The sequence below is a fragment of the Hydra vulgaris genome, chromosome 12 (genome assembly GCF_038396675.1).
Source record: "Hydra vulgaris chromosome 12, alternate assembly HydraT2T_AEP".
Classification (NCBI taxonomy): domain Eukaryota; kingdom Metazoa; phylum Cnidaria; class Hydrozoa; order Anthoathecata; family Hydridae; genus Hydra; species Hydra vulgaris.
The window spans coordinates 83,203,685-83,228,344 of NC_088931.1; the positions used below are offsets into that span (position 1 = coordinate 83,203,685).

Here is a 24,660-nt window from a genome sequence, read left to right on the forward strand (position 1 = left end):
AGCCCAAGTGAATTAAATGTATAGCCCAAGTGAATTAAATGTATAGTCCAAGTGAATTAAATGTATAGCCCAAGTGAATTAAATGTATAGCCCAAGTGAATTAAATGTATAGCCCAAGTGAATTAAATGTATAGCCCAAGTGAATTAAATGTATAGCCCAAGTGAATTAAATGTATAGCCCAAGTGAATTAAATGTATAGCCCAAGTGAATTAAATGTATAGCCCAAGTGAATTAAATGTATAGCCCAAGTGAATTAAATGTATAGCCCAAGTGAATTAAATGTATAGCCCAAGTGAATTAAATGTATAGCCCAAGTGAATTAAATGTATAGCCCAAGTGAATTAAATGTATAGCCCAAGTGAATTAAATGTATAGCCCAAGTGAATTAAATGTATAGCCCAAGTGAATTAAATGTATAGCCCAAGTGAATTAAATGTATAGCCCAAGTGAATTAAATGTATAGCCCAAGTGAAATAAATGTATAGCCCAAGTGAATTAAATGTATAGCCCAAGTGAATTAAATGTATAGCCCAAGTGAATTAAATGTATAGCCCAAGTGAATTAAATGTATAGCCCAAGTGAATTAAATGTATAGCCCAAGTGAATTAAATGTATAGTCCAAGTGAATTAAATGTATAGCCCAAGTGAATTAAATGTATAGCCCAAGTGAATTAAATGTATAGCCCAAGTGAATTAAATGTATAGCCCAAGTGAATTAAATGTATAGCCCAAGTGAATTAAATGTATAGCCCAAGTGAATTAAATGTATAGCCCAAGTGAATTAAATGTATAGCCCAAGTGAATTAAATGTATAGCCCAAGTGAATTAAATGTATAGCCCAAGTGAATTAAATGTATAGCCCAAGTGAATTAAATGTATAGCCCAAGTGAATTAAATGTATAGCCCAAGTGAATTAAATGTATAGCCCAAGTGAATTAAATGTATAGCCCAAGTGAATTAAATGTATAGCCCAAGTGAATTAAATGTATAGCCCAAGTGAATTAAATGTATAGCCCAAGTGAATTAAATGTATAGCCCAAGTGAATTAAATGTATAGCCCAAGTGAATTAAATGTATAGCCCAAGTGAATTAAATGTATAGCCCAAGTGAATTAAATGTATAGCCCAAGTGAATTAAATGTATAGTCCAAGTGAATTAAATGTATAGCCCAAGTGAATTAAATGTATAGCCCAAGTGAATTAAATGTATAGCCCAAGTGAATTAAATGTATAGCCCAAGTGAATTAAATGTATAGCCCAAGTGAATTAAATGTATAGCCCAAGTGAATTAAATGTATAGCCCAAGTGAATTAAATGTATAGCCCAAGTGAATTAAATGTATAGCCCAAGTGAATTAAATGTATAGCCCAAGTGAATTAAATGTATAGCCCAAGTGAATTAAATGTATAGCCCAAGTGAATTAAATGTATAGCCCAAGTGAATTAAATGTATAGCCCAAGTGAATTAAATGTATAGCCCAAGTGAATTAAATGTATAGCCCAAGTGAATTAAATGTATAGCCCAAGTGAATTAAATGTATAGCCCAAGTGAATTAAATGTATAGTCCAAGTGAATTAAATGTATAGCCCAAGTGAATTAAATGTATAGCCCAAGTGAATTAAATGTATAGCCCAAGTGAATTAAATGTATAGCCCAAGTGAATTAAATGTATAGCCCAAGTGAATTAAATGTATAGTCCAAGTGAATTAAATGTATAGCCCAAGTGAATTAAATGTATAGTCCAAGTGAATTAAATGTATAGCCCAAGTGAATTAAATGTATAGCCCAAGTGAATTAAATGTATAGCCCAAGTGAATTAAATGTATAGCCCAAGTGAATTAAATGTATAGCCCAAGTGAATTAAATGTATAGCCCAAGTGAATTAAATGTATAGCCCAAGTGAATTAAATGTATAGCCCAAGTGAATTAAATGTATAGCCCAAGTGAATTAAATGTATAGTCCAAGTGAATTAAATGTATAGCCCAAGTGAATTAAATGTATAGCCCAAGTGAATTAAATGTATAGCCCAAGTGAATTAAATGTATAGCCCAAGTGAATTAAATGTATAGCCCAAGTGAATTAAATGTATAGCCCAAGTGAATTAAATGTATAGCCCAAGTGAATTAAATGTATAGCCCAAGTGAATTAAATGTATAGCCCAAGTGAATTAAATGTATAGTCCAAGTGAATTAAATGTATAGCCCAAGTGAATTAAATGTATAGCCCAAGTGAATTAAATGTATAGCCCAAGTGAATTAAATGTATAGCCCAAGTGAATTAAATGTATAGCCCAAGTGAATTAAATGTATAGTCCAAGTGAATTAAATGTATAGCCCAAGTGAATTAAATGTATAGCCCAAGTGAATTAAATGTATAGCCCAAGTGAATTAAATGTATAGCCCAAGTGAATTAAATGTATAGCCCAAGTGAATTAAATGTATAGCCCAAGTGAATTAAATGTATAGCCCAAGTGAATTAAATGTATAGCCCAAGTGAATTAAATGTATAGCCCAAGTGAATTAAATGTATAGCCCAAGTGAATTAAATGTATAGCCCAAGTGAATTAAATGTATAGCCCAAGTGAATTAAATGTATAGCCCAAGTGAATTAAATGTATAGCCCAAGTGAATTAAATGTATAGCCCAAGTGAATTAAATGTATAGCCCAAGTGAATTAAATGTATAGTCCAAGTGAATTAAATGTATAGCCCAAGTGAAACAAAGAAAAAATTAGGAAGAGTGAAAAAGTAAACATTTTAAAAAGATATATTGAACAAATGTTCAGAACAAAATATAGACAATAGTAAAGAGTTTAATAAATATATTTAAAAAGTATAAGCACATACAAATGATAAACTCAGATTCTTGACCCATGCGTATAGTCTGAAAGAAACTTGATGAAAAAAAGAAAAAAATATTATAGGTTTTTAGTGGGAGTTGAACCATACGATGGCAGATTATCAAGTTGACACTCTACACAACTCCCTTAGATTGCAGACGTGCTCTTGCAGCCAACTTTTATCACATCGTCATAATGTTGCTTCTCTTTCTCTTTTCTACAAATACTATAACGGACACTGCTCTAAAGAGCTAGCGCCTCTTGTGCTATCTACTAAAATTCATTCTTGTGTTACTTGTTGCAACCTTGTTGGAAGCAAAGATGTTAAAAAAAAAAAAAATTAAGATGATGAAATTCCATCTTCAGGGCCATAATATATTTACCAATGATGTTTCAGAGAACCTGATCAAATTGGCTAGCATCACTTCTCAGGGATGCATCTTTATCATCGCCTGAGGGCTACATCATGTCAGTCATTATTACAATAAAACAGACCTCACTACAGAGAAGCCAAACATTCAAAAACCTTCTGAATTTGTGCAACAACATACTTTTAAGAGAGTACAAAATAATAAAGGAAGAAAATTTATTAAATACATATGAGATGAAATGATAACAACTAACAGTAATATACAAAAAACACATAGTAATATACAAAAAATAATGCAAAAACAAAAACCATGATAAAAAGAGATAAGATACAAGTTTTTATCTTTTTTACCTCTTGATTCCAATAATCACATCCTAACTGATATAGCTAACAAACAGGCTGATCAAATGCTTGACATTGCTTGACATTATATTACTTTAACTTCTGTATCTATAGTGATTTTCTGCTTAGACACTTCTACAGCTTGTGGTCCAGACAACATACCTGTTATAGTTTAAGTGTTCACTGAAAAGCAGCATCCCTATTTTTGAAAATTCTGGAGAGTGATCTGACCTGTCTAACTACCATCTCGTTAGTCTTCTTACTATTGTAAGCAAGGTTTTTGAGTTTTTAATTAATAAACACCTAACCTCTCATTTTGAATTTAACAACTTACTTTCTGATCATCAATATGGATTTTGATCTTCTAATTCTACTGCTGATTTGTTAAAAGATTTGGAGAGGTTAGGGCTATCGCTCTCTGCATTTTTAAAGCCTTGATAAAGGTTGGCATGTTTCTCCATAAGCTTTATTCTTAGAGCGTATTAAGTTCCATCTTTAAGATTAATTGTAGTATAAAAGTTGTCCTTGATGGACAGCACTCTTCTTCATTTTCTGTAACTTCTGTGATTACACAAGGTTCTACTATTCGCTCTATATACTTTTTAATTAATATTAACAATCTTTTAGAATTCACTGATGATACTACCATTTATTCTTGTCTTGATTAAAAGCCAACACTCTATGATTGCTTGGAGGGAGCATTTGAGTTTGAAAAAGATCCCACTTCTACAACAGCACCGGGCTCTCAGTGGCTGGTAAACTTTAACTCAGATAAAACTCTAGATTATTTTAACTCTAGATAAAGATCTAGATTATTGTTAAATAATTAAACGTATTACTTTAAAAAATGTAGTACTTGTATATAAATGAGTACTTAAAAACTGAAATGTTTTTGTATGAACTTTAAAATTCCATTTATCGTTTTTTTCAGATTATTTTTACAGATTTTTAAACTTTTTGTTTTTTTAATTTTGTCAGAAATTTTATGATAATAAAATAAATCTGAATCTTATATAGATATTTGCTACAAATTTTTAAGATTTAATTGAAAACATGTTGTAATAAAGAAACACAGGATGTAATTGAGAACACAAAAGTTGTAATAAAGAAACACAGGATGTAATTGAGAACATGAAAGTTGTAATTAAGAAACACAGGATGTAATAGAGAACATGATAGTTATAATTAAAAAAGGTTTACAATAAAGATACTTATAAAAAAGTTGTTGTATTTTTAATTTTGTAGCTTTAATTTACTTTGTAATTTAAGTCTGGATCAAAATTGAATTAATGTTTTCGCATTATTAGTAAGACCTTTAATTTTGGACTAGATTGTTTTCATCAGGTTTAACAATAGACAGTTCTGGGTCTTGTTATAATGGACCTAAAATATGCTAGACCCAGACATATAAACTAAACAAGTCAGGTATGGGTCTTGTAATATCTAGACGAATTATACCTAGAAAAAAAAAAAAAAAAAAAAAAAAAAGACCTGACCAACATTTTCTTAACTATTGCAACTTTTGAATTGTGAAAATTTTCTGATCTTATTTATTATTAGGCATATATGCCAATAAAAACAAATGATGCTTTCAATGGTTAGAGCCTTAAATCAACAAAATTCGATTCCTGCTCTGACCATATTCCTAGATAGTGTGACCAATAGGTTTTCTTGGAGAACTAAATTAACCAAGAAAAAAAGTTTCAATAGCTATTTTAATAAACTTAAATAAAAATATTTTATGAGAAAAATTTACAGGGCAGCATTTTTTTTGTTGCCCCTTGTTGATACTCACTCCTTATTGTATTTTTTATAGTATTTAAGCATTTTCATCATTGAACATTAAGAAAAACTAGATCAATTACACCTTAACTGTTTGCAATTATAAAGGCACACACTCAATACCCCACAATCCAGTAATGCTATACACTGCTTTGTTCTTGTTTTTTCATGACTGAGTTCTAGACCCAGACCTGCTTTTAAATTAATAATAAAATCATTTGATTATTTCATTAATCAAGGAATTTACGTTAAAAAAAATTACTTTATAAAAACTTTGTAAATCTTCAATTGGAGGAGAAACTTCTTTAAAGTTTGGAAATTTATCTTCTAGGTGTGCAATAAGCATCCCAAATTGTGTACCCCAGTCACCAACATGATTTAACCTAGATAATATTATGATAAAAAATACAATAAAATTAATTTGGCAAAAAATTTGTAAAGAAAAAGTAAAAAAACGGCATATTACTGTGCTTGAACAGACACAATATGTTTATAAATCATCAGGTGTAATTATAAAAAAAGTTTAATACTCTTATTATAAAAATTTTCAATCAAAAAATGGTTCAAATTTTATAAAATTTGTGTGAAAATGAGAAATGCTCAATGTATCAGTTCAAACAACTTGTCAATTAATTCTACTTCAACTTTTTTACTCAGTTTTGTAAAGTATAAATGTAGAATACAAAAAAGGGTAACTAATAATCTTTTGTTTTATAGGACAATAATAGTAAAAAGTTATCAAAAAAAAAACGTTTTTAAATGTCTCTCAAAATAGCAAAAATTAAAAAAATTTTATACGCAAACTACTATTTAACTATTAACTATTTTAGATTTTATTGCATTTTAATAACAAAAAATAAAAAGTTTAACTTTTTATAATTGTTTTTTAAACTTTTTTTTTCACTGTTTTTTTTTGAATTGTGCTTTACAAAAGCATGTATATTTTATTATATAGAACATATAAGGGGATGCAAAAATATTAAAAAAAAAAAACCTTGTCTCAAAGAAAGGCCTGTATCTACCTTTAAAAAAATATTACAGGAAAATTTTTTAATATGCATTTTTTAACATTTTTATATCAAACCAAAATACTATTTCCAGAAAAATTAAAAAAAGAATAGGCATAAAAAAAAAAAACAACTAATAACTTATCTATGGCTTGTTTGAAACCATTATGATATTTACTAAAGCCACTAAATTATAACATATCACAACTAAAAACCTGGACAAACTTTGAAAATAAGTATCTTTTAAATGGATTATCAATTTTATTAATTTAAAAAGCATAATTACTAGAAACTTGTGTTTTATAAAATTATAAAAAAAATTATTTGTTTATCAGTCCATTTCGGCAAACACTTAAACTCTTGTGAACATATCCACCCCAAGCCAATGTACGTGATTTCCTCAAAAATCCTCTATTGGGCGCATTTCAGGCACATTAAGCAGGATTTTTGTCTCAGCATGTATTCAATATTTTTGAATTTTAGGTAATCTTGAACTTATTTGAATATTGTGCAGAAGCTAAATCAGGCTAAAACACAATCTCATCGTTTTTGTGAACCTGATTGATGAACTTCTTTAATTTAACCAGGTATTTGGAAATGTACACATCCCTGACGACTTCTTGGCCCAAAGGAGCAATGTAATTATGAGACTCTTTTCTCGGACAAGGATATCCAAACTAATAATTTTGTCTTGTATTTGTCTTTTCTTTTAAGTTTTACCTCATTAGGCATTGCATCTGGATTAGAACTATATTACCCTGCATTGCCAGAAAGCATTGCCAGTGTTGCATAAAGGAAAACATAACTCGCGATCAAGGATCAAAAATTTTTTCCAAAAAAGTGCATCCAATTTTTGGCATTTAGAGTGCATAGCTGCTTTTTGAGCCAATATTTTTTTTGGCGCTTTAGTTTTTTTACAATAATGAAGGCTAGTCTTTTTGTTAATACTTTTGGAAATATACTACTGAGAAACATTGAATCTCATGGTTAAAGTATACTGTGAAACACAATTCTTCTTACCGATCAACTTTTATAATGTTTTAAAACTTTTCTTGTTCTATATCGTTCTCCTTTTGTTGCAGCATATTGTACATAGTTAACTTTTGGATATTTTCCATGAAAAAGTGACTAAAAATAAACGCTTTGTTCTCATTTGGATGCAAATCAAAAAAAGAGTACGCTTTTAGACGTGTTTAGTTAAGTTCTGAAAAAAAAAGAGACTACAGTATATTTAGTAATGTGTCCAGTACCTAGTTTGGACCTGGTATTTCAGCTATTTTCTCAGGTACTTCTTTAGCAATAAATTACAAAAAAATATGTATTATATGTAATACCACATTTATAAAACAAAAATTAGTTAGCCATAACAGTATTTTTTGGAGTTCATAAAGTTAACTTTAATTTTTCAACGCTTGATGTTTTTGGTATTAACCACGTCAGACAGCAAGTTATTCTAAATATTAACAACTCTGAGGGAAAAATAATATTTACAGGCATCGAGTTTACACTTTAATTTGCGTAATTTGAATTTGTGACCTTGAGTGTAAATATAGTTATTTATTAAAATGAAACATGATATATTTAGGCAAACTTAAATAGCGCATATTAATCAGCATTATTTTGTGAAAACAATTCAGTGCTGAGATTTCACAAACTTTTATTCCCAACTTTTTAAAATGGACTCGGTGCTGGGTACCCGGATTTGGGATTTTTTCCAGGTACCTGGAATCGGGGACTAAAATTGGTAAATTTATAAATATTTAAAACATTGCTAGACATATATATTGAAACTACAATGTTTGTCTGTGATTTTTAGTTGTGACATGTTATTTAAAGCATCGGCTGCTCTCATCTTTGGGAAAAGAATTATCATGTTCATTAGGTTTTTGAGTTTTTTTAGTCATAGTTGTGGGGAGATGTGCAGTTTTGACACTTTTTATGTTACCTTAATACGTCATGATTTAAAAATTCAAGAAGTCTTGCCAAGCTTTCACCAATTATGCTTGAACGTAAATGTCCAACATGCATTTCTTTAGCAATATTTGGTGAGGAAAAATCAATTATAACTTTTTTTCTCTTCCCAACACCAGGAGGATGAACTTTTTCATGAAGTACTTTATTAAGTATATCACAAACAAAACGTTTTTCTAGTATTATATTAATAAAACCAGGACCAGCAATTGAAACCTATAAATAAAATAAAAAAAACAATATTTTTTTATTTATATGAAAACCTTTCTTTTAATCATTATCCTAATAAGAGTTTACCTCTTTTACAACTGGATTTGAAGGAAGATTTTCTAATATCTTTTCAGCAATTACTACAGGAGACAATTTCTTCCCATGCTTTTTTTCTGCCAGCTAAATTTTAAACTAAGTTTAAACTTTCATAAAATAAAAAAAAGGGGAAAAAAAAGATTTCTTTTTGTTGATAGACTAACCTTTGCAATTGCCATAGCACTATTGCATTGATAGTCTCCAAAATTTGAATTTTGAGCTACAGTCAGAGAAACAGGTGGATTAATAAATTCAGGAAACGCATTACATATTGCTGTTTCAAACAAAAGATTCAATGCTGTTTGAATATTGGTCATTTTTGAAGCGGAAACATTTTTCTCTTGAATTAAAGCCTAATTAGAGAACATTTTTGTATTACAGTAACACTTTATATATCATATTAACCAACCACAACCAAACAATACAAATATTATCTTAACCAATTGTAACGTCAAAATTATTCTTGTAACCAATCATAATCAAACAATATAATTATCATAAATAAACATTATTCAGAAGCAAAAACTCATATGCTGACCCGTTCTAACTGAGTTTTTTGATAAAGTAACTTTGCATTTTTGGTGCGCAGCTCATTCAGTTCAACAGAGCAGTCATCTTCAACTACATTATTTAATATATGTTTAAGATTATGAATTTCCTTTTTAAGTTGAACTACATCATTCTCCTAAAAAAGCAGATTTTTAACAGATCACTATTATTATTTATGATTATCATCAAAAAAAAAAAAAGGTTCCTCGTCATCATCATAATCATCATCACCACTTTTCAACTCCAAAGATTATAAAAATCATAAAATTTGAAAATCTAATATGGTAAATTTAAAAAACAAAACAAAAAAAAACCTCAATAATAATATACTTACATGTTTAACTGTGTGTCTTGAAATGTCTGATATCATAGAAGAAGTCATTCTTAAAGGAATGTACCAATAAAAATCTGTTTGAAACTGAAAAAGTTTTTTAACAAGATAAAAAGACTTGGGTTGTTTAAAGAAACTAAAATTTGCACAGTGGACGTTTTTGACTATAATTTGCATTAAATACTAAGCAATTTTACCAAGATAGAAATGAAATACTTTAGATAACTAAATATATACTAAGTAAAAAGGTGTATAGCTAATCAAGTATAAAATAATGATAACTAACCAAGTAAATATATAAATGTATAAAATACACTAGATAAAAATAAAATAAAGTAATATGAGAATAAATAAACTAAAAAGTGAAAGGATTAAGAAATAAAAAATTATTGAGCCATTGAACAGAAAAAAATAAACAAGCAAGAACAAATAGAAAATCAAAACTATTTAACAAGAAAGAAGAGCCGATCAAGTAGATATAACTAAACAAGCGAGCATACTTAAACAAACAAAAAAATTCCAAATAGCCTAATTTCATTTAACATTGGACAATATTAAACAGTTAGAAAGGCAAAATAGACATAACTATCAAACAAGATAGTTATATAAATATATAAATTTGCTGATAAAATAAAGCGCAACAAAAACTGAAAACAAAAGCAATTAAATAGAAACAATTATTAAAAACTCCCTAATTAACATTAAAATTTAAGTGATTTAAATAAATACAGTAACATTTAAAAATACATCAAACTCTGTTCAATAGAAAATTAATAAATATCTTCCACAAAATGTTGAAACTTTAAAGAACAATTTTTTATTAGTTAATTTAAGTATATTCATTGAAAAAGCATTTTTACAAAATGTCTAAAATACAGTTAGTAGCGCAAATACACCGTACAGCAAAGCACAAGGATAAGCTACTAATGGTTGTTGATGGTCCATTGCAAGAACAGTAACAAACAACTTAGAAGCTGATATGCTGCACCATAATATTACTAGACCGGTAAGTATAGTTCCAATAGAACCTCTAAAAAATAATAATTAAAATAAAAAAATGATTTGATTACCAATTTATGTTTTACTAAAGGACTACAATACAAAATGGTAGTAAAACATTTTGTAATAAAAAACACAAAACAGAAAACAAAAAAATTAAAAACATGTTTTTGAAAAAACATACTGTGAACCAAAAAAAAACATGCTTTTTTTGAAAAAAACTATTTGTTGCAAAATATTATCAATATAATACTTCAATCCATACTCTTCACTTTATTTTGAGAAGACATCCCTGAAACTTTTGATTACTTTTAATCATTTGCATTTTAAATAACTTTTACCATATAATGATTTAAAGATTTGGTGTGCATTAATTGATAAAGTTCTTACTTTCAGATAATTTATGAATAATATTTTATTATCACAACTTTTAAATTTATACTGTATAAATAAAAAAACTTGTTTGTTAAAGTACAAGATTATTTAATAGTTTATAACTCAGTTTATTTTTAATAACTCAGTTTACTTATTTAACAAATTTTGGGAAATAATAATCGTATTTATAATACTAATCACCATGCTATTTTAACAAATTAAGTTTTCTTAATATTTACATAAACCTTAAAAATAAATTTCAGCAACTACTACTTTTTTTATATTTGTGTGTGTATGTGTGTGCAAATCTATTTGGAAGACATCCCACAAAGAAACCTTTTTTTCAATAAAGAATCAAAAAGCACGCTTGAGATTTGCTAATGAACATTTGAATTGGTCAAGAGAACAATAGTCAAAAGTACTTTTTAGTGATGTATCTAAGTTTATATTATTTGGATCTGATGGTATTAGATATGTTTGTCAACCTAAAGGTCATAGAAACGATCCTAAATACCAGCTACCAACAGTAAATCATGGAGGTGGAAACATTATGGTCTGGGGTTGCTTCAATAGAGATTGTGTCGGTCCTATCCATTTGATTGATGGCATAATGGACAAAAAAATTCCAAAAAATGGAATGGCTTTCGTAAAGTCCTGGCCATAATTCTATTGAACATCCATGAATCAATAAATTTCAGGTCAAAAATCAACAAGTACACACACACACACACATATATATATATATATAAATATATATATATATATATATGTATATATATATATATATATATATATATATATATATATATATATATGTATATATATATATATATATATATATATATATATATAGGTGTGTGTGTGTGTGTGTGTGTAGTTGTTGATTTTTGACCTGAAATTTATTGATTATTGTTTCATGGATGTTCAATAGAATTATGGCCAGGACTTTACGAAAGCCATTAGTGATTGGTCGAAACTCAATTTGAAAATTTCAATTTGAACCAATACCAAACCAAAAATTTTGTATAATTTTAAATTTTTATTTAATTTAGAAAAATAATTAATTTTAATAGTTAGAAAAACTGTTAAATTTGACTAACCAAACAATATTTTACCAGTTCTAAATGAAATTTTCAGCCCATCGTTAACAAATTAAATAACTTCTTAGTTTGTAAATAGCGCATATCCACTAGGTACCAGTAATTTTTTGTATTAATTTGCTTCAAGCTGCAAGAGATAATTTATAAGAAAATGAGAGTTCTTGAAAATAAAAAAGAAATTTAAATGTAACTAGTAGCAATCTTATTTGAAGGTAACTAGTAACAATCTTATTTGAAGGTAACTAGTAGCAATCTTATTTGAAGGTAACTAGTAGCAATCTTATTTGAAGGTAACTAGTAGCAATCTTATTTTTGTAAGAATTTTGTAATTCTACAAAAAAACGACTTTTTTTGTAGAATTACAAAAAGTCATAAATAAATGTAAGCAAAGCAAAAAAAAATTCCAGCAGAAGTTTATAATTTTTCTGCATTAAGTTAAAGTTTTTAAGGGTAAAAAGATGAATGTTTTTTTTTTTTTTACTTAAAAACAAAAATTTCTGAATTTTTTTTTTTTTTTTGTTTAAACCCAAATAAGTTGCATTTAAAACCATTTTTTTTATAGATGTTTTATTTACATAATTATAGATTTATAGTCTAATAAAGGCAGTCTGGCTTGAAACAATTGATTTTTCTGAAAAAAGTTGAAAATCGCTGGTGCCTAGTATTCATCTGCTTCTTAAAAATATCAAAATCGCAAATAAATAAAAAAAAATTTGGTTTAAATATTTTAAATAGAAAGTGAACAAGGATAGAATTTTGTGGATGTAATCTATTAGTTCTTTTTATAGATTTTCTATATGTAGTTGTATTTTTCCTAGTATTTATTTATGACTATTAATTTATTATTATATAAAGAAGTTGCAAAAAAAATTAACAACAAATGTAAAACAACAACAAATCTAAATAAATAAAAAACGGAAAACTGCTTTTTAGTTAACATTCTCTAATAAAACTAATTTTGTTTAGCTGAAATTTCGGTTTTAGTTTTGGTAAATTTCTGGTTTGCGGTAGTATTGGTTTTGGTATTGAACTAGTATATCTGAAATTTTGGTTTTGGAATCGAACTAGTATATCCAAAATTTTGGAAACTTTTATATTAGCGAATTTCCTGTTTTATCAATCACTAATATATTTGAGATATGATATATGCATATATATATATATATATATATATATATATATATATATATATATATATATATATATACATATATATATATATATATATATATATATATATATATATATATATATATATATATATATATATATATATATATATATATATACACACACACACATATATATATATATATATACGTATATATATATATATATATATATATATATATATATATATATATATATATATATATATATATATATATACATACACACACACACACATATATATATATATATATATATATACACACACACACATATATATATATATACACACACATATATATATATATATGTATATAAATATATATATATATATATATATATATATATATATATATATATATATATATATATATATATACATATATACAAGACATATATACAAAACATACTTTTAAAAAACATTTTTTTATTAATATTAGGGGCCCATTAAATGTTTAAGGGTCTTGAGGCACCCCTAAAAATATTTTTCATTTAAAAAACTTTCCATATATAGTATATATAAGGAAAGTTTTTCTTCAAACTATATACATACATATGTATAAAGTTCGAAGTTGACTAAAGTAGAGTAAGGCACTTTATTTTTTATGCTAAAATTTTCACTTTGAGTTAATTTTTGACATATATACACACATTATTCAATTCTTTCCAAATATATCTGGAGTTCTGGTTATTTTTCTAACTTTTAGTTTATTTGAAAGTCTACAAAGTTATTGGTAAATATAACTTTCAATATACATTTTTGTAATATATTTTTTTTAAATTTGTTTTAAATTTTTTCAGTCATCAATATACAAAATTTTAGATAAAAATTGAGAAAGCCACCAGCTAAACTAATTTAAAAAATTCCAGATTTTTTTTCCTGATGTTTTTTTTATAAGCTGGTGCCTTTGTGCTTTTCTTACTATTTATTTTTGTGCTTTTATCTACAATTTTACCTTTTATAGTTGTTTTTTAATTTTTTGCTTGTTTTTGTATCTTAAATATTAACTTTTTTTATCTAAATAAAAAAACTATAAACAACTTGATCATTCTTATTCATTAATTTAAAACTTTTGTTTCTATTATTTACAAAAGCAATAACTTGTCATAAAAGTACAAAAACATTATTTTTCAAACATTTGTATTTTTCTGTTTTTAGGCACTCCCCTGCTATAATCACTTTTTTACAATAATAAATATAATAAAAATAGGCACTCCTTTCTTTTTTACAAATATAATAAACTATTATATTAACTTTTTTCTGGTTTTCATTATTGCTCTAAGATCAATTTAAGCAAAACTGAAAAAAAAGTTCTCTTAAACATTTCTGTTGTGACCTTTATTTTCAATTAAGTACATCATCCTGATAGCAAATATACTATTTTTCTAAACAATATACAAAAGGTCTGGCTAAACCTACAGGTAGCCACTAGAGTTATGACTTTTTTCAATCCTATGCTCCTGTACTGTAGTTTGATGAACTTTTACCTTAAAAACACGAAATGAACTATTATTTGCATATCTTTTGAAAAAAGTTCACCTCGCCATTGAAAAATTGATTTTGACATAAGTACTACTATGTATTACATAGTATTATTAGTATTATGTATTACATAGTAGTACTGTCAAAATCGTTATGTCAAGTCATGTCAAAATCTTTTTTTAAAAGATATGCAAATAATAGTTCATTTGGTGCTTTTTAGGTAAAAGTTCATCAAATTACAGTACAGGAGCATGGACTTGAAAAAAAGTCATAATCCTAGTAGCCACACATTAAAAAAAAAAACAATACACAAAATGTTTGGCCACACTTAAAATGTCTGGCCACACTTAAAAATATAAAAAATGTATAGTTTAAAATAGGATTATTTGAAAAGTATAGAAAAGTAAAAAAATATTTACGTCAATGTAAAAACAACAGAAACTCCAGATAAAATCACCATTGGTAACAAACAATATCCAAGAACACTAATTACGCATTGAAATGTAACACCAGTCATGCTCATCAAGTTTAACACAGCATACATTGAAATTGAACCCAACACTCCAACTCCATAAATATAACCAAAACCATGCACCTTTCCTGACTAAAAAAATTTCATTTATTTTTATAATTTATTTTATTAAAGCTGTCACAGGATGCTTTTTTAATAAGACAACTGTTTTTAAAAATATGATATAAAAATATATTACTAGAGGTGGAAATTGAAGAGGTATTAACTTGTTTAATAGATGCATATTTGATCTCTTTGGCCGATGATAAAAATATATAAAATGATAAGGAAGAACTCAATAAAGTTAAAAGTTTTATTTTGGGCGACACCCAAATAAGAGCCCAAATGCAATCGTCGCTGTCGAAAACAGTTTAGAATAGCCCCTGGTTAGTTCTAAATACCCCATATGAGATTTATCTAAAAATGCCCATTTTTGCAGGATTTTAACATAGATACTTGATTAGAAATTTATGAGTCAATTTTATAAATACTACATTTTATAACGGCATATAACTTAAAGTAAAATAATTAGCGTTACTTAGAATTTTAAAAAGAGCTAGTTTTTATCAGCATTGACATTGTTTAAAAATGTATAATGATAGATTTCAAACCAAGGTCTAATTTTTAGGAGAATATAGAAAAACTAATGGATAAATTTGATCGCCTGATGGTTAATTGCAAAAAAAAAAAGAAGATAATCCAGGAATTATAAATACTTTATTGATATTATATTTAATATTTACCAAATTTTATTTAAAATAAAAATTTGCCTGATAATTCGTAAAACAAAAAATTCTTTTTAACAAGAAAGTATTTAACTTTTGTCCCAAAAAATATGTGCAATATTATTTCATAAAAAATAAAACAAGAAAGGTTATACTGGATATTTGAATGGTATTTGCATTCTTAAAAAAACTTTTATTTGAATTCTTACAAAACATTTAAAAGCACATATCAGGTTCTTTTTTTTTTCTTTCATTGTTTAAAATAATTTTTATGCTTTGATATCACCTTTTTAATTAACTCTTTATGTGATAACTTGAAATTTTGATAAAATTTTGATGTAAAGAATCTCGCTTCTGTTACAGCATGGTATTCTCAGCGGATGGTGAACTTTAACTCAGATAAACTTTTTTCAGCTAATAGTTATCACAATAATCTAGATCTTCCTATATTTATAAACGGTAACATATGGTATACATATTATTTATGTACTTAATAAGTCATCTACTCTATATCTTCTAGGATTAACTATTTCTTCAGATCTTTCTTGGAAACCATATCTCAAATCAATTGCAAAATTAGCATCTGCTAAGGTTGCACCTCTTTATTGTACTTACCACTTTCTTACTTAAGATTCTATTCTTTATCTCTATAAATCCCAAATTCTTTCTTCTTTGAAAAACTGTTGTTATATCTGGGGTGGATCTTCCAACAATACCCTTTCTCTTTTAGAAAGGTGCAAAAATGCATTGTAAACATAGTAGGACCTGCCAACCTCCAACCATTATCACATCGTCATAATGTTGCTTCTCTTACTCTTTTCTATAAATACTATAATGGGAACTGCTCTAAAGAGCTAGCATCTTTTGTGCCAGCTACTAAAATTCTTTCTTGTGTTACTCATCATTAAATTAAGTCTCATCCTTTTACTGTGACTGTTCCTAAGTGCTCTAAAAATTCTTATAAACTTAGTTTTTTTCCTTGAACATCAGTCCTTTGGAATTCGCTTCCTTTATCTTGTTTTCTTGATTCATATAATTTGCAATCTTTTAAGTTGTCTGTTAATTGTTATCTTGCTCTATAAACTTTTTTTTTTCTTTTCCAGTAACCTCCAACTCTAGTAGTGGTTGCTTGCAGCCTTGTTAGAGATAAAGATGTTGAAAAAAAAAAAAGGAAACTTTAATTAGTCTAACAGCAATTTCTATTGTTTGGTGAACTATATCTTTATCTATTCAAAAAGCATAATTTCATTTTAACTTTATATAATAGATTTTTCTTTTTCTAAAGATATATTTAATAGTAAACTTTTTAGATAAAGGTAAATTTTTTTAATTACTTTGAATTTTAACTATTTATCATTTTGAAATTGTTTTGAACGTATAAAAAGGTCAAATAACAATTCTATGGTTACATAGCAATTAATTAATTAATTTATTTTTTATTTACCTCTCCAAGGCCGAGAAGGCCACTTCAGTCAAGGAGGCTACTTTACTATTGTTGTTACAATTAATTTAAAAAACTGATTAACCTACCACCATCACTTTATTACCATCCACCCAAACCCATATTAGAATATTTGTAGTTTTACAAATTTTAAAAATATAAATAGTAAAAATACTATAAAAAAATTTTTTATATGTACAACATTACCAATAACAAAAATGCACCAAAAGCCAAACAGAAAACAAGCGGTCCAGCAAGATCCGTGTCATCCATAATATTAGGATCTGGTTGTTGAAAAGGATTTAAAACTGACTTTGTCTAAAAAAAATTTAAATAAATTTTAAACATTACAAAAAACATCTATTATATTACACTTTATAATACATATTTTATATATCTAATATATTATACTTTATAATATATTTTAAATATCTAAATATTATTATATTTTATAATATATTTTTATCCAAATGTATTATTTTTTTCAATATATTTTATGTAAGTATTAATTTTTTTTAAACATTCTCTAAAAATACTTTAATTAGATTTAAAAAAATAAAAAAGCAGTAATCTTAACTTAACTAAATAAAAATAAAATAAAAAACTTTAAACCTTTAATCCAATATGATCAAAATTAATGCCAAGTTCTAAAAATATGTTTTTGAATATTTCAAAATAATACTAAGTTATAAAACATGTTTTTAAGTGACGTTTCTATTAGAATCAATCTTAAAAAACATAAAAAACTTTTTATATAAAATATTTTCAACAACTATCTTAGTTTTTGTTTTTAGAAAATCTTTTAATTTTGAAAATTTAGCCAAAATGACATCTCCAAAGCAACGAAAAATTGTCAAGGAATGTTGTGTTTTTAACATTGAAAAAATATTTTTTTGGTGAACTTAATAGGTGTTAGTATATTAAATATGTAATGAATCTGTTTCAGTGTGCAAAGAATATAATTTAAAAATGCACTATAATTCAAAACCTTCAAAAACTTATAATCAGTTTGTCAATGAGGTATGAAAAAAAAAATTAGTTGGACCATAAGATTTGTTAAAAAAGGGGCAATACCTAAACGAAGCTGCATCACCTTTAAGTTAAAAATTGTAAATTATTTAGTGTAGGAAATTTCTAAGGGAATCTCTTGAAATTGTGTTCAAATTCGCCGTAAAAGGTTAAAAATTTTGAATAATATCTCTCAAACAATTATACAAAGAACAAGTAATCTTGCTGATGATCTGAGCTTGTTATTAGCTGAAAGAATAAAAGCATTTCAACATTATTTGATAGTTATTGATGAATCAACCAATATGTTACAAACTGCTTAAGTGGCTGTTTTTATTTGTGGTATTGATAAATATTGTTATTTATTTGAATTACTAATAGAATCTTATGCAAGGCATAACAATTTTTCTGGCCATTTCTGGCTTTTTGTTTAAAAAAAAAGTCTTTTAAAAGTTTAATTTGACTTACAACAGATTAATTTCAATTACAAAATGATGCCAGCTCAATGATTTGAAAAATTTTGGTATTGCTTCCAGACTGGAAAACAAAATGTCAAAATACAACTTGTCATCAATTAAGTTGCATTTTATCATTCATCAGCAAAATTTAACAGCAAAGACTATGGGTGTGATAAATATCATATCTTCAGTAGTTAAAACTGAAATTTCAGATGCCTCAAAAACAATTTGAGGCATTTCTTGATGAAAATGACTCTATATGGTGGTCTGTTTTATTACACTGTGATGAGATTTTTTTTTAATATTTTTTTGAAATGAGAACTTTTGTCTCAATTTAAAAAAACTTTTGAATTGAGACAAAAGTTGATGGAACTTTTCAAAAGCATAAAAAAAAGATTATCTACCAGAGCTAGAAAAAAAGGAGATCATTAAAAATTTTGTATTTTTGGTAAACCTGATTTAACATAACAATATACTTAAAAAGAACTCCGAAAAATATCAACTAATTTGAAAAATAAACAATTTTATTCCAGCTTTTCAGATTTCAAATTACCTTGTAATGTAAAGAAATTTTAGTCATTTTTTAACTTTGGATGAAATGAACCCTGGAAATACAGCACTACTTGCAAATTCAATATTAGAGAAATAACCTGTATTACTGAATTGAAAAAAAGCTTTTTAAAAAGTTTTGCAGATACTCTTAATTTCTTATTGAATCTCCATTATCAATTGAATTACCGACTCTGAACTAACTACCATATTCACTCCAAAAGACTCCAAAATTGCTGTCAGGTGAGGTTATCCTTCTACTGGTACCATAGAACCCAGTACAACTTGCTTTATGTCCTGCTGCCTTGTAGGATATGTTTTTTGAGGCAAATGCGAGGAGAAGTCAACTCTTACTTAAAACACCCCCTGCCATGGGGCTCTTGGTTGAGTTAAGGCTAGAGATCGTGTCTCGATAAAAATACTCAGCTTGGGTAGACTTTAAATGCATTCGGCTACTGTTATGTAGAAGGCCTCCTTGGCAAAGACTTTAAGGGTAAACAGAGTTTATCTGTTGACCAGCCTTGCACCCCTTTGATGGTTGTGCACCTCCACTTTGAAACCCATGCTGTTGGACATGAATAAGCCAGTTTTATTTTCAATTCTTTCATATTTTTTTTTTATTTAAATAATTGTTATCAAATTATAAGGGAGTTTTATTTTCATATAACTTTTATTCTATTTAATAAGATATATAATAATTAGATATATCAAAGATGCTTATTGAATTTTATAAACTTTTTCTTAATTCAAAACAATTTTTCGTGCATTTGTTAAGTGGATGCAAATTAATGATAACTAATATACAATACGACTGTAAATTGTTATCCATTAATACAAAATAGTGAATTTTTTTCCATTTAGTTTGTTAAATTTATTTATTTATAAATAAAAATTAAAGAAATTTAAATAAAAGGGAACTCAAAAAATAAAAGTTGTTTTGAAATTTCTTTTTAAAAACATTTAAAAATAATATTATAATAATAAGTATTTAATAAGTTATTATATTAAGTTATAATTAAATACTTATTATGATATTATATTTATAATATTAAGTATTTAATAATAAAATACCACATTACTAGTGTTGTTAAATGCACAGTAAAAAATGAAAAACTATAATAAACATAATAGTTCTATATATTCTATTAAATTATGTATATTTCTGCAAATCTTAAAATATTTATTCAAAACCTTAAAAAGGGCAAACATTACTTTAATTTAACGATAATAAGAAAATTAAAAAAAAGCACGCTTTTGAAAAAAGCAATGTTTTCATGGTTTCTTTTTAAGTAATTGCAAAAGCATTCATTTTAACTAAAATTGCCCATGCTTTTGTAAACACATGTAAAAACCATGCTAAAACATTATTACTTTTTTTCAGTTGCGTACTTATTTATTAAACTTAAAAGTATCTTTTGTCTTCCTGCTATTAAATGTGCTTCTTACATAGTTCTTGGATTCGTGCTGACATAGAATCTTTAATTCCCTTTCAACAATTCCAATACAAGCCTCACTTTACTCCGTGGTTTACCTCTGATTGTGCTTGCAATTTCCAATCTAAACCGCTGATTTCATATCTATCAGCAAAACAATTTTCCAGAAACAGACATCTGTTTACTATTGTTAGAAACCATTGTAAAAAGGTTTTGTCTAACGCCAAAGCCCGCTATTCCCAAAAATTAGGCTCTCTTCGGGAGAATCTTTAACAGTATCTATAACAAGGGCAAATCTGTTATTCCACCTCTCTTATATAGCTCAGATTTTGTCACCTCCCCTAAAGACAAATCTGAATTGTTTGCTAAGAACTTTTCATCAATATCATCTCTTGATTACACTAGTCGTGTTCTACCTGACATAGCTGACAAACAGGTTAATCCATTGCCTAACCTTTGTATCACTCTAGCTTTTGTATCTAAAGTGATTTCCTGCTTAGACTCTTCTACAGCTCATGGCCCAGACAACATACCTGTTATAGTCATGTAGAACTGTTTTCTAGAGCTGTCCTCTATACTTTTAAAACTATTCAACAAGTGCTTATCTGAGTCTTGTTTTCCAGCCTGCTGGAAATTGGCATCTGTTTCCCTATTTTCAAAAACTCTGGAGAGCAATCTGAATTGTCTAACTACTGTCCCATCAGCCTTCTTACTATCATAAGCAAGGTTTCTAATTAACAAACAATCTCTCATCAAGCTGCGACAAATCGTTTTTTTAATTAATGTTGATGTTCGTATCTTTGTTTGATGACGAACGTTTAATTTAAAAAATAAATGTCATATAAGGAAGTTTAATTTTCAAATAATTTTTATTCTAGTTAATATGTTATTAGATATATCAAAGATACATATTGCGTTTAATTAATTTTTATTTCTTAAAAACAATTTTTTACGCATTTGCAAAGTGCGCGCAAATTAATGATAATTAATAAGCAGTGATTCTTAATGATAATTAATATACAATAATTATAAACTGTTATCCATTGATTCTAAATAAAGAATTTTTCTCAATTTAGTTTTTCAAATTTATTTACAAATAAAAAACATATAAACTTGAAGAAATTAAAATAAAAGAAGCTAAAAATAAAATAAAAGCAGTCCTGACTTTTTTTTTTAAATTTTCAAAAAAAATATCATATTAAGTATTTAATAATAAGTTTTAAAAAAATATCATATTATTGGTGTTGTTAAACGCACAATAAAAACTAAAAACTATAACAAACATGATAATTCTATATATTCTATCAGATTATATATATTTCAGCAAAACTTAAAAAATTCTTTTTAAAATTACAAATAAACATTACTTCACTTTAATATTTAAAAATAAGAAAACTAAAAAATAAATAACGCTATAGAAGAAAGCAATCGTAATGTTTAAGCATGGTTCTTTTTAAAGTAATTGCTAATGCATTCATTTTAAGTAAAATTTTGCATACTTTTTGTTTGGCAAGCTAATTTTCAACATAAGCTCTCTTTTTACCAGGTAACATCTTTAAGATTATTGAATCCTTCCTTGCCAATCATAGTATAAAAGTTGTCCTCAATGGACATCACTCTTCCTCATACCCTATCACTTCAAGGGATTCTCAAAGTTCTATCCTTGGCCCTATAATTTTTTAAATTTATACTAACAATCTCTTGAGATTGTTAGTATAAATTTAAAAAGAAATTCTTACATCTAAAGTGGCATTGTTCGCTGATGATACTATCATTTATTCTTGTCTTGATAAGAAGCCAACACTCTCTGATTGCTTGGAGATGGCATTTGAGCTTTAAAAGGATCTCACTTCTGCTACAGCATGGGGCTCTCAGTGGATGGTAAACTTTAACTCAGTTAAAACTTTTTTTTTAGCTAATTGTTATCACAATAATCTAGATCTTCTTATATTTATTAACAATAATGTACTCGAGTCGTCTACTCTTCATCTTCTAGGATTGACTATTACTTTAGATCTTTCTTAGAAATCATTTATCAAATCAATTGCAAAATTAGCATCTGCTAAGGTTGCATCTCTTTATCATGCTTGCCACTTTCTTACTCAAGATTCTATTCGTTATCACTATAAATCTTAAATTTGTCCCAGGTAACTGTTTATAGAAAGTTTTTATTTATGTAAAGTTACCTTTTATTTATGTAAAGTTACCCTTTCTATAAACAGTTACCCAGGTAACTGTTTATAGAAAGTTTTTAGTTATTCTTGTTTGGTCGTGCCGCAGCCTTGTTCGTCAAGGTTCGTGTTTCAGAGTTATATAGTTGAGAGAGGGTTATAACCACTATTAAGTAGCCTCCTCATCTCTAGTGGCCTTCTTGGCCTTGAGGAGGTGAATAACAAAACAAAAAAACAAAAAAAAGGGGTTTACCAACTTTAATGTACATGTGGCACTTTAATGTTGGTGAAACCAGAAAAAAGATAACAACACAAAAGGCCATTTGAATATCAATGAATACTAGATATTTAGTGTCCCTGGAACTTAATATGTTCCTGGAATACTGCGGCCAATATGTTTTTGCACACAGCATTCTTGTACTTCAAGATTTGTGTTTTAGAGTCATAGAATCAAGAAAGAAGTATAACAACAATGAAGAAAAAAAAGCATAACCTCCTTAAATACACATACTTTTAGCAGATTTAGTTTGTTACTATACAAATACAATTTGCTCACTTTATTTTTTTGAATGACAACTTTATTTTAGAACTTTTCAAAACAAATAAGAAAATATTGAAAATATTTTTTTTTTATTATTAGAACACTTAAATATATTGACTTTTTATGTGGTTATTAAGGTGTTCCCAGAAGTTTTAACAATTTTACCACAGTGCAATGCGGAAGGGGATTTAACTAGAAAGTTTATGCCTCCTTCCTTACCAATGTTGCTTATTGGACTAGAGCCAGCATTAAACCTCTGACCTCTTGGTTTTGAGCCAGAACTCTAAACACTGTGCCACAGCTGCACAAAGTAAAAGCACTAAGTAGACACTAAGTAAAGATTTCATAAAAAAAGTTTATAGTTATTGAAACTAAAATAAAAACAAATGAATTTAAAACCTGAATATTTTACCTTCAAGCAAAGGAGGCTCATCTTCAAAACTTGTACTATCACCTGTGGAATGTGATTGAGGTTGCATTTGATTATAATTATATTGTGGCATCATTTGAGGTGAATAATTATTTGGAATATAAGAGTCATAGCCAGTGTTTCCATACGCATATTGTTGATTATTTTGCTGACTATAATCTTGATTGTAACCAGAATCATAAAAATTCATTTGATTGTCATTGTAGTGAGCACTCATTTTTACATTATTTTATACTGTAATATAATTACATTATAATTATTCTTTGATATATAATTATGTTATATAATACCCTGATATAAAGCAAACTATTATAATCAATAACAATTGTATTAAAACAATTTTTAAAAACTTTTATTGAAATACAAGTAGCTTCTATTCAAGTATGACTGAATTTTTTGCATGGTACAGTGCAAAAATTTTTGCATTGCCAATTCAAAAAAACATAAAGTACTATTGTAACTTTTTATAAACATTAAAGTGGGGTGGTAATTTAGTGATTGGTAAGTTTGTTTTCTATAAACATAAAAAGATTTTATATTATTTAATTAATAATATTAGTTATAGGGATTATATTACCAAATTTTTAATAATTTTAATAATTTATATTAATTAATAATATTAGTTATAGGGAAGGTTATAGATATATTAGTTATATATAAATACTGAAAAATTTTAAAAAGCAACAAAAAAAAAACACACCCACACACAAAAGAACATTTATTTATAGTAAAAATTGATTTACTAAAACTGCTATTTTGTTGTTAAATA

At 26.9% G+C, this 24,660-nt stretch overlaps 2 protein-coding genes across 2 annotated transcripts in view; both read right to left on the reverse strand.

The window, feature by feature from the left end:
- Positions 1 to 9,730, reverse strand: part of LOC100214624 (arginine--tRNA ligase, cytoplasmic) — a 34,886-nt gene extending 25,156 nt beyond the window's left edge. Inside the window, exons 1-6 of the mRNA XM_065814701.1 lie at positions 9,501 to 9,730; positions 9,156 to 9,302; positions 8,782 to 8,970; positions 8,609 to 8,701; positions 8,286 to 8,527; positions 5,596 to 5,716 (exon numbers count right to left, since the gene is read on the reverse strand). Coding sequence (XP_065670773.1) covers positions 5,596 to 5,716; positions 8,286 to 8,527; positions 8,609 to 8,701; positions 8,782 to 8,970; positions 9,156 to 9,302; positions 9,501 to 9,674 — 966 coding nt within the window. The 5' untranslated portion in view covers positions 9,675 to 9,730. The remainder of the gene's footprint in view (positions 1 to 5,595; positions 5,717 to 8,285; positions 8,528 to 8,608; positions 8,702 to 8,781; positions 8,971 to 9,155; positions 9,303 to 9,500) is intronic.
- A 430-nt stretch (positions 9,731 to 10,160) lies between these two features.
- Positions 10,161 to 24,156, reverse strand: LOC100203036 (protein YIPF5). Its single transcript, XM_065814702.1, has 5 exons — positions 23,874 to 24,156; positions 17,914 to 17,948; positions 17,509 to 17,619; positions 15,044 to 15,228; positions 10,161 to 10,527 (listed from the first exon to the last, which is right to left on the reverse strand). The coding sequence occupies exons 1-5, from the start codon at positions 24,106 to 24,108 to the stop codon at positions 10,365 to 10,367; spliced, it is 729 nt and encodes a 242-aa protein (XP_065670774.1). The 5' UTR covers positions 24,109 to 24,156; the 3' UTR covers positions 10,161 to 10,364.
- Positions 24,157 to 24,660: the final 504 nt, after the last annotated feature.

Bases quoted from the DNA above. Each gene is read 5' to 3' on its own strand.
- LOC100203036 (XM_065814702.1), bottom strand. From the start codon at position 24,108: ATGAGTGCTCACTACAATGACAATCAAATGAATTTTTATGATTCTGGT. The intron at 17,949-23,873 runs GTAAAATATTCA...ACATATTTTTAG, and splicing joins TGAGCCTCCTTTGCTTGAAG to AACTTGGCATTAATTTTGAT. The intron at 17,620-17,913 runs GTTTAAAGTTTT...AATTTTTTTTAG, and splicing joins TTGATCATATTGGATTAAAG to ACAAAGTCAGTTTTAAATCC.